This window comes from Vidua chalybeata, chromosome 32 (assembly GCF_026979565.1).
Source record: "Vidua chalybeata isolate OUT-0048 chromosome 32, bVidCha1 merged haplotype, whole genome shotgun sequence".
Classification (NCBI taxonomy): domain Eukaryota; kingdom Metazoa; phylum Chordata; class Aves; order Passeriformes; family Viduidae; genus Vidua; species Vidua chalybeata.
Window position 1 is genome coordinate 296,661 of NC_071561.1, and position 10,587 is coordinate 307,247.

Consider the following 10,587-nt stretch of genomic DNA (forward strand, 5'->3'; position numbering starts at 1 on the left):
GGGGTGGGGGTTGTTTTCCCACGGCCGCGGGGGGTCCCGCGCAGCCGGGCCCGTCCCGCCCCGAAGGAAAACACGGGAGCCAGCGGGACACCGCGGCCTCGGCACCGCGGGACCCCCTCCCGGCCACTCCCCCTCGGCCGGAGCTGCCGGGGATGGACAATGTCGGGAGAGAGTGCGGGAAGGATCCGGGACCCCGAGGATCGGGGATCTGGGATTTGGGGATCTGGGGATTGGGGATCCCGGGGATTTGGGATCCCGAGGATTGGGAACCCTGAGGATCAGAGATCCCAGGGATTGGGGATCTGGGGATTTGGGGATCTGGGGACTGGGGATCCTGGAGATTTGGGATCCTGAGGATTGGGAACCCTGAGGATCAGGGATCCCAGGGATTGGGGATCTGGGGATTTGGGGATCCTGGCATTTGGGGATCTGGGGATTGGGGATCTGGGGATTGGGAACCCTGAGGATTTGGGATCCCAAGGATCAAGGACCCCAAGAATCCCCATGTCTGGGTGCCCAGGGATCCCAAGGACCCACAAACCCTGATCCTGGACACCCCAAAGACCCAGATCCCAAGGATTCAGGTGTTCGGATGTCCAGGGATCCCAGGGACACAAGATCCAGGCACCAGGGTGCCCCGACATTCCAAGAGCTCAGTGATCTCGAGGCCTCAGGGATCCCGAGGATCTCAAAGACCCAGGGATCCCAAGGACCAAGGACTCTGGTGCCTCAATGTCCAGGGATCCGGGATCCCAGGGATCCCGACGTTCTGAGGGCGCGGGGATGTCACGGACCCAGGTGTCCCAGAAGTCCCAAGGACCCAGAGATCCCGAGGATCCACGTGTCCGCACACCCGGCCCACGCCATTCCGGCCGGCGCCAATCCGGGTGTCCGGCTCCCCCCGTCACCCCCCACGTCCCCCCCATCCCGCCCACGCTCCGCTGCCCCCGCCGCCCTCCTGCCCGGGGTCCAAGGGGCTCCCAGGGATGCGGTTCAGGGCGCCCGGGACTTTGCCTCATCAATGATCCACCCCGGAGGGGCAGAACGGGCCACAGGGGGCCGGGGGTCCCCATCTGCCGGGGCCTGGGGGCTTCCAGGGTGAGGAAGAGGATGAGTTTGGTGGGATGGAGGGGCAGCTGTCGGGTGTCCCGGGTGGGCCTGGCACCGGCATTTCTGCCCCGAGAGCGTCTCCACCGATCCATGGCGGGTTCCGGAGTCAAACGTTAACCGGGACCGGGGTGGCCTTAAATAGGAGCGGGGCCAGGCCGGGGGCAGGGCAGGCCATGGGCAGCCACGGGGCCAGGGGGTGGTAGCGGCTGGCCGAGGGCTCCGGGCAGCGGGATCTGGGGCTGGGAGAGGCCGGGAGGTACCGGGAGCGACGGACAGGTGAGTGATCAATAGAGAGATCGATGGGGTGGTCACGGAGAGCCCAGCGAGGTCAGGAGAGAGATCAAAGCTCAATAGATCGATCGATGGAGAGAAGGGCTGATCAATGGAGAGAGTATAGGTCAGGAGGTTGATCAATAGAGAGATTGAAATAAGTAAGTCAGCAAACAGAGGGATTAGAGGTCAATAAATCAATTAAGAGAACAATTAAAGGTCAATAAATCAATCAATAGGAAGATTAAAGGCCAAGAGACTGATCAATAGAGAGGTTAAGATTAATACATTGATCAATAGATTATAAATCAATAACTGGATCATTAGAATGATTGATGGAGAAGGAGACCATGATTCTGATTCGATCATGGTTCAATAGATTCGTCAATAGAAAGAGAGACTAATTGGATGATCAACATATTAGAGATCAATTTATTGGTACTAGAGATACACAGACTAACAGATGGATCAATAGAGATCCCTCTAGATTAATAGATTGATCAAGCCATCAGTAGATTAATAGATCAGTCAATAGGTCAATAGATCAATAACAGAAACATATGGATCAATAAACTAATACATAAAGAGATCATGGACTAATTATGATCAACCTATTGTAGATAAGGGGAGTCTAGCGATCAATAATTTATCAATAGAGGAAGAACTCACTGCATTGGTTGGCAGGGGGATCAATAGATCAATCAATATGTTGATTATCAGCAGAAAATCGATTTGTTGATAGGCTAAGGATCGATACACGGGCAGAGAGAGCGGAGCAATCCATTGATCCATGGATCGATCGATTGACCGAGGGGTGAAGGAGGGGCTGGGGGGGCGGGGCCGAGGGAGGGGCGGCCGGAGGGACAGAGGGACGGCCGGCCGGACAGAGGGACGGCCGGAGAGCCCGGACAGTGCCGAGAGTCCGAGCCGGAACCCGGGAGCGGCCGAGGGAGGAGGAGGAGGAGGAGGAGGAGAGCAGGTGGGGATCGATTGATCGTGAAGGATCTGAGGGGATGGTGGGACTGGGGAGAGAGGATTGATTGATTGATTGATTGATTGGGAAGGGATGGGGGGAGATGAGAGCAAGAAATAATCAGTAATTGATTGATTGATCAATAAAGTGAGAGTGGCAGTGATAGGTGGATTGATGAATAGATAATAGATCAATATATTGATAGATCAGAGAGACAGATTGATTGATCTATCAATAGATCAATAGAGACCAATAGATTGATAGACTGGTCAGCAGATTGATCAATCAGACTGATAGATAAATCCATTGATCAAGGGATGGATCAATCTATCAACACATCAGTTGATCCATCTGATAGACTGATAAATTGATTGATTGAGCAATCAATAGGTGATCAATAGAGGGTCCTCGTGCTGTTCTCAGCCTGTCCCGTGGCCGAGATGGGTCCACCATCCTTCGTCCACCCTCGGCCACTCCGTGTCCTTCCTCCACCCCTGGGGCCAATCCTCATCCTCCTCCCTTCACCCTGTGGTCACCCCTTGGTCACCTCCGCTGACCACCCAAACCATCCCTGAGCTCTCCTGACCCCTCCTTTGGTCCATCCCTGGGTCTGTCCACCCGCTGACCACCCTTTGGCCATTCCCTGACCACCCTTTGGCCACCGGCTGACCACCCTTTGGCCACCCGCTGACCACCCTTTGGCCATTCCCTGACCACCCTTTGGCCACCCACTGACCACCCTTTGGCCACCCACTGACCACCCTTTGGCCACCCGCTGACCACCCTTTGGCCATCCCCTGACCACCCTTTGGCCATCCCCTGACCACCCTTTGGCCACCGGCTGACCACCCTTTGGCCATTCCCTGACCACCCTTTGGCCACCCGCTGACCACCCTTTGGCCATTCCCTGACCACCCCTCGCTCCATCCCTCACCCTTTCCTCCTCTTCCCACCCGCAGCTGACCTGGGCCCTGTCCAGCTCCGTCCCCTCTCCGGCCATGTCCTTCGTGGAGCTGCTGGCCCGCCTGGGCGGCATGGGCCGCTTCCAGGTCACCTACGTGGCCGCGCTGGCCATCCCGCTGCTCATGCTGGCCAGCCACAACCTCCTGCAGAACTTCACCGCCGGCATCCCCGAGCACCACTGCCGGCCCCGGCCCGTGGCCAACGCCACCGCGGCCGACGTCCCCCTGGTCGTGTCCATCCCCTGGGACGGCCACCGCCGGCCCCAGAGCTGCCGCCGCTACGTGGAGCCCCAGTGGCACCTCCTGGACGTCAACGGCTCGGCCAACGCCGCGGCCAACGGCACGGCCGCCGAGGCGGCCACCGAGCCGTGCCACGACGGCTGGACGTACCTGGACGGCATCTTCACCGACACCATCGTCACCGAGGTGAGGGAGGGGAGACAATTGGGGTCACCCAGGGCGGGGGGGTGCCGGTGTCCCTGTGGTGGCCCCGCGGTGACCGCCATGGTGTCCTCATGGTGACCTTGGTGGTGACCCCTGTGGTGTCCCCATGGTGACCCCGTGGTGACCCCCATGGTGATCCTGTGGTGATCCTCATGGTGACCCTCATGGTTTCCCCATGGTGACCCCCATGGTGACCCCCGTGGTGACCCCCATGGTGACCCCATGGTGATCCTCATGGTGACCCCCGTGGTGACCCCGTGTCCCCTCTCGGTGGCAGTGGGACCTGGTGTGTGACTCCAAGAAGCTGAGGCAGGTGGCCCAGTCCATCTACATGGCCGGGATCCTGCTGGGCTCCAGCCTCTTCGGGGTCCTCTCCGACAAGTGCGTCCTCCCCCGGCGCTGGACTGGGAGGAACTGGGAGGAACTGGGAGGAACTGGGAGGAACTGGGAGGAGCTGGGAAGGGGGAGAGGAGTGGTGTGCTCTCTGCTCCCTCTGGCCCCCACTGTCCCGGTGTCCCCAGGGTGGGTCTGTCCCAGCATGGGTTGTCCCCCTCTGTCCCCACGTCACTCCCAGTGTTCCCAGTGCTCGTATTCTTCACCCCAGTGTTCCCAGTGCCTCGTGCGCCCATCCCAGTGCCCACGGCCCTGTCCCAGTGATCCCAGCACACCATGTCCCCCTTCCCAGTACCCCTGTCCCCAACCCAGTATCTCCAGAATCCAACATTCCCCCGTCCCAGTAGCTCCAGTTCCCCACATCCCCCACCCCAGTGCTCCCAGTGCCGTGTCCCCGCAGGTTCGGGCGCCGGGTGCTGCTCACCTGGTGTTACCTGCAGCTGGGGGCGACGGGGGTGGGCACGGCCACCGCCCCCTCCCTCCTGGTCTACTGCGTGTGCCGCTTCCTGACCGGGCTGGCCATGGCCGGCGTGTCCCTCAACTCCGCCTCCCTCTGTGAGCCACCGCCCCGGGGACCCCCGGGGAGGGCCGGGACCCCCCAACCCAGGGAGGGACCCCCTGTCCCAGGGAGGGACCCTCCAACCCAGGGAGGGACCCACACATCCACCCCAAAACCCAATGACCCATGAGAGGGTCCCAACCCCACCCCATTGTCCCGTGGGAGGGTCCTGGCCCCAAACCCATCCCAGTGACCCCACCCCACTGACTCGACCCCACTGACACCACCCCACTGACCCAAACCTACCCCACTGACCCAACCCCACTGACCCAAACCCACTGACCCCACCCCACTGACCCAAACCTACCCCACTGACCCAAACCCACTCACCCAACCCCACCCCACTGACCCAACCCCACTGACCCAACCCCACTGACCCAAAACCATTCTCCCAACCCAACCCCACTGACCCAACCCCACCCCACTGACCCAACCCCACTGACCCACATGAGGAACCCAAGCCCCAAGCCCACCCCAGGGCCCCCTGGGACAGCCCCTGACGCCGCGGTCGTGCCGCAGGCATGGAATGGATCCCGACGGAGGCGCGGGCCGTGGTGGGGACCATCAATGGCTACTGCTACACCCTGGGCCAGTTCGTGCTGGCGGCCGCGGCCTTCGGGCTCCCGCACTGGCGGCAGCTCCAGCTCGCCGTGTCCCTGCCCTTCTTCGTCTTCTTCTTCTACTCCTGGTACGGGAACCCCCCCAGTGCCCACCCCCAGTGTCCATCCCTGGTGTCCATCCCTGTCCTGATTTTGGGGAGAAAAAAGGGGTTATTGGGAGTCTGGGGTCTTTAAAGGGTGGGAAAAGCCCCCCCACTCAAATGCTGGGGTTGCCACTGACCTTCCCCTGACCCCTCTGTCCGGGGTCCTTTGGGTGGAGCGGGGTGCAGGGACCCCCCCAGACCTTCCCCTGACACCCCCAGCCTGGCATTCTTTGGGGTGCAGGGACCCCTAAATCCCCCCTCCCAGTCCGGGGTGTTTGGGGTGCAGGGACCCCCAAATCCCCCCTCCCAGTCCGGGGTGTTTGGGGTGCAGGGACCCCCAAATCCCCCCTCCCAGTTTTGGGTCCTTTGGGGTGCAGGGACCCCCAAATCCCCCCTCCCAGTTTTGGGTCCTTTGGGGTGCAGGGACCCCCAGATCCCCCCTCCCAGTCCGGGGTCCTTAGGGAGGGTGGGAGGTGATGGGAACCCTCCAAACAACCGGATCCCCGTGGCGCCCCCAGTTTGGGACCCTTTGGGGGCGGTGGGAGGCCGGGGGGGGGGTTCGGGACCCCCCCGGTGCCACCTCGCCCCCTGCCCAGGCTGTACGTGGAGTCCGCGCGCTGGCAGGTGACCTCGGGCAGAGCCGACCTGGCCCTGCGGGGGCTCCGCAAGGTCGCGCGGGTCAACGGCAGGAAGGAGGAGGGGGACAAGCTCAGCGAGGAGGTGGGGAAGGGTCTGGGGGCCGCCCAGATGCCTCTGAACCCCCAAATCCCCTTGATCTGACCCTAAATCCCCCCCAGTTCGCCCTCCGTCCCTGACCCGCCCCGATCTTGGGAGATCCCCCAAATCCTCCCCTGTTCTCCCATCGATCCCCCTCATTCCCTCTCTCCATGGCCTCGACCCCCCCCCCCCCCCCAGATCCTCTCGGTCGGATCACCGTGATTCCCCCAACCCCCGCAGACCCCTCGGATCGCCCCCAGACCCCTCAGATCCCCCCCAGACTCCTCAGATCCCCCGAGACCCCTCGGACCCCCCCGAGACCCCTCAGATTCCCCCGAGACCCCTCAGATTCCCCCCCCAGACTCCTCGGATCCCCCCCAGACCCCTCAGATCCCCCCGAGACCCCTCAGATTCCCCCTCCAGACTCCTCGGATCCCCCCCAGACCCCTCGGATCCCATCCCAGACCCCTCCAGATCCCCTGGATCCCCCCCAGACCCTCCGGATCCTTCCTCGACCCCTCCGATCCCCCCTTGGACCCCTTGGATCCCCCCCAAGGCCCCCGGATCCCCCTCCCCAGCCCCCTCGGAGCCCTCCCCGGGGCGGATCCCGGCGGATCCCGCAGATCCCGGCGATCTCCGCAGGCGCTGCGGGCTCTGGTGCGCCGGGAGCCGCCGCTGCCGGGCGGGGCCGTGGCCGCGCTCGTCCGGACCCCCGGCATGAGGACGGTGTCGTGCGGGGTCTCCTTCGTCTGGTGCGTCCTGGCAAAAAGCACTTTTTATCTGGGGGGGGGGGGGGTAAAAAGCACTATTTGGGAACAAAAACTAATTGAGGGGAAAAAACCCCTCACATTTCAGGGAAATAACCCATCAATTATTGGGCAAAAATCCCTGATTTTAGGTGCAAAAGAAACACTTTTTGAGGGAAAAAATCCCCCCCACCTTTTGAGGCACACCTCAATTTTTTGGGGAAAGTCTTTCACTTGTTGGGAAAAAAACATCTTTTGGGGGGAAGAACTTCTTTAGGTAAAAAAAATCCTCACGTTTATTGAGGAAAAAAGCTTATATTTTGGGCAAGAAACAACTTTGGGGGAAACAATCCACTTTTTTTTTTTTGAGGGGAAAAACACCTTTTGGGTTAAATCTCTCATATTTTTGGGGAAAAAAACCCACTTTTTTGGGACAAACCCAGAACCTTTGGAGCAAAAAAAAATCCTCTCTCGGGACCAAGCCCCACTTTCAGGGCAAACCTCCATCTTTTGGGACAACCTCCATCTTTTGGAGTCCCAACCAACCGTTCAGTTTTGGGTGGTTTTGGTGCTGATTTGTTGGGTTTTGGCGCAGGTTCTCCACCAGCTTCGCCTACTACGGGCTGGCCATGGACCTGCAGGGCTTCGGCTTCAACGTGTACCTGAGCCAGCTGGTGTTCGGCGCCGTGGACATCCCGGCCAAGCTCCTGTCCGTGCTGGTCATCTCCTGCCTCGGCCGGCGCCCGGCCCAGGGCGGCTCCCTGGCGCTCGCCGGCCTCTGCATCCTGGCCAACATCTTCGTGCCCAGTGGTGGGAGCGGCCACGGCGAGGGGACGGGGAGGGAGGGATGGGATGGAGGAACGGAGGATGGAGGACAATGGGATGGAGGAGGGATGAAAATGGGTTGGAGGACAATGGGATGGAGGAATGGAGGATGGAGGGATGGAGGATGGAGGAACGGAAGATGGAGGGATGGAGGATGGAGGGATGGAGGACGGAGGGATGGAGGACAATGGGATGGAGGAGGGATGAAAATGGGTTGGAGGAGAATGGGATGGAGAAGATTGGGATGGAGGAGAATGGGTTGAGGACAATGGGATGAAGAAGGGATGACAATGGATTAGAGGACAGTGGGATGGAGAAGACTGGGATGGAGAAGACTGGGATGGAGGACAATGGGATGGAGGACAATGGGATGGAGGACAATGGGATGGAGGACAATGGGATGGAGGAATGGATGATGAAGAACATTGAGGTGGAGTGGGGATGGAGGGAAGGAGGGAGGGGGGCAGGGATGCATCAGGAGGGTGCCGGGTCACCGTAGGGGTGAAGGATGACCGGTGGGTGGACACTGAGGAGCCGTGGGGCCGGGGGTGACGCGTTTGGCCGGTCCGCAGAGCTGCCGACACTGCGCATGGCCTTCGCCGTGGTTGGGAAGGGCGCCTTGGCCGCCTCCTTCAACTGCGCCTACATCTTCTCCGGGGAGCTCTTCCCCACCGTCATCAGGTGGGTGGGGTCACCCCAGCCCCGCCCCCACCTATCCAGTCACTGTCCATGTGCCAACCCGACCTTGCATCAACCCGACCCTCCATGAGCCCAACCAAGTCATCAACCCAACCACTCATTAACCCAACCATCCATCAACCCAACCACTGACCACTCCATCCATCATCCATCCATCCTCCATCCATCATCCATCCATCATCCATCCATCCATCCATCCATCATCCATCCATCCATCATCCATCCATCCATCATCCATCCATCATCCATCCATCCATCCATCATCCATCATCCATCCATCCATCCATCCATCCATCATCCATCCATCCATCCATCATCCATCCATCATCCATCCATCCATCCATCCATCCATCATCCATCCATCCATCATCCATCCATCCATCCATCCATCCATCATCCATCCATCCATCATCCATCCATCCATCCATCCATCCATCATCCATCATCCATCATCCATCCATCCATCCATCCATCCATCCATCCATCCATCATCCATCCATCATCCATCCATCATCCATCATCCATCCATCCATCATCCATCCATCATCCATCCATCATCCATCCATCATCCATCCATCATCCATCCATCATCCATCCATCATCCATCATCCATCCATCCATCATCCATCCATCATCCATCCATCATCCATCCATCATCCATCCATCATCCATCCATCCATCATCCATCCATTATCCATCCCTCCATCCCTCTGTCTGTCCATCCTTCCATCCCCGTGTCCATCTGTCCCTCCCACCACATCTCTCCCGGCACAGGCAGACGGGGATGGGCCTGGGGGGCACCATGGCCCGCGTGGGGAGCATGGTGGCCCCCCTGGTGCGCATGCTGGCCGACGTGACCCCGGTGCTGCCCCTCGTCATCTACGGGGCCACGCCCATCATCTCGGCCATCGCCACCTGCTTCCTGCCCGAGACCCGCAACGCGCCCCTGCCCGAGACCGTCAAGGACGTGGAGAGGCGGTGAGGACACCCCAAAACCCCCCCGAGACCCCCCAACCCTTCCCTGGGGGGAACGTCCCTGTTTTGGTTCTTGGAGGAACCCAGGAGCTTTGGGGTCAAAAAGGGATGAAGAAGGTTTGGGGTTGGGATGAAGGTTCTGGGTTGGGATGGAGGTTTGGGGTTTGGATGAAAGTTTTGGGTTTGGGATGGGGGTTTTGGGGTTGGGATGGAGGTTTTGGGGTTGGGTTGGAGTTTTGGGGTTGGGATGGAGGTTTTGGGGTTGGGTTGGAGTTTTGGGGTTGGGTTGGGATGGAGGTTTTGAGGTTGGGATGAAGTTTTGGGGTTGGGATGGAGGTTTTGGGGTTAGGATGAACGTTTCGGGTTTGGGATGGAGGTTTTGGGGTTGGGTTGGAGTTTTGGGGTTGGGTTGGAGTTTTGGGGTTGGGTTGGGATGAAGGTTTTGGGGTTGGGATGGAGGTTTTGGGGTCAGGTAGGACTGAGAGTTTTGGGAAGACCTGAGCATTTTGGGGAGAACGTTGAAGGCTTTGGGAAGGGTTGAAGGTTCTGGGATTGGGAAGGATGAAAATTTTGGGGAGCGACTGGGAGCTTTTGGGGTCCCTCCAGAGCGGGTCGCCTCGAGGACGACGACGTCGCCGTCCCCCTGAGCAGCACCAAGAGCAAGGACGGCGCCTGAGGGGGGATTTGGGACCCCCGGGGGGGATTTTGGGGCCGGGACCCCCCTGGAGTCCCCCAGCCCCTCCCCCCCGGGTTATTTATTCAATCCCAATAAAATCTCGTGGGAATTTCGGGATCGGGCTCCGCCCGCGGCCGCTCTGGGGGAGGGGGGTGGTGAAGGATTTGGGGGCGTCCCCACCCCCCAAAGGGGACTCAGAGATCAGGGGACCCCCCCTGGAGCTCGTTAACGAGGATTAATTGGAATTCCCGGAGCTCGCTGGCCTTTGCCCCAATTCCGGCGATTTGGCTGCAAAATAAATCTGGGAACGGGATTAATTCGCATTTCCAGGCGGGGAAAAAACCCCAAACGGGGCAGATTTAACCCCAAAAAAAGGGCGGCCCAACCTCAGGACGGGCCCTTGGAGAAGCCACATCCCAATCCCAAAATGGGGATTTTTCACCCCGAAAACCAGGCAGCACCACCTCAACCCCAGCCCTCAGAGAAGCCACATCCCAGCCCCTCAATTGGGCGTTTTTTACCCCAAATCCAGGCA

General features: G+C 59.9%; 1 protein-coding gene across 1 annotated transcript; it reads left to right on the plus strand.

Moving 5' to 3' along the window:
* Positions 1 to 2,321: 2,321 nt before the first annotated feature.
* LOC128801976 (solute carrier family 22 member 6-like) lies at positions 2,322 to 10,161 on the plus strand. Its single transcript, XM_053968167.1, has 11 exons — positions 2,322 to 2,359; positions 3,313 to 3,741; positions 4,037 to 4,140; positions 4,553 to 4,707; positions 5,231 to 5,399; positions 6,011 to 6,134; positions 6,774 to 6,883; positions 7,473 to 7,684; positions 8,275 to 8,383; positions 9,176 to 9,379; positions 9,983 to 10,161. The coding sequence occupies exons 2-11, from the start codon at positions 3,352 to 3,354 to the stop codon at positions 10,050 to 10,052; spliced, it is 1,647 nt and encodes a 548-aa protein (XP_053824142.1). The 5' UTR covers positions 2,322 to 2,359; positions 3,313 to 3,351; the 3' UTR covers positions 10,053 to 10,161.
* The last annotated feature ends 426 nt before the right edge of the window (positions 10,162 to 10,587 follow it).

Excerpts from the sequence above, each read along its gene's own strand:
- LOC128801976 (XM_053968167.1), top strand. The coding sequence starts at position 3,352 with ATGTCCTTCGTGGAGCTGCTGGCCCGCCTGGGCGGCATGGGCCGCTTC. Across the intron at positions 5,400-6,010 it reads GTCTTCTTCTTCTACTCCTG|GCTGTACGTGGAGTCCGCGC; the intron begins GTACGGGAACCC and ends CCCCCTGCCCAG. Across the intron at positions 9,380-9,982 it reads GTCAAGGACGTGGAGAGGCG|AGCGGGTCGCCTCGAGGACG; the intron begins GTGAGGACACCC and ends GGGTCCCTCCAG.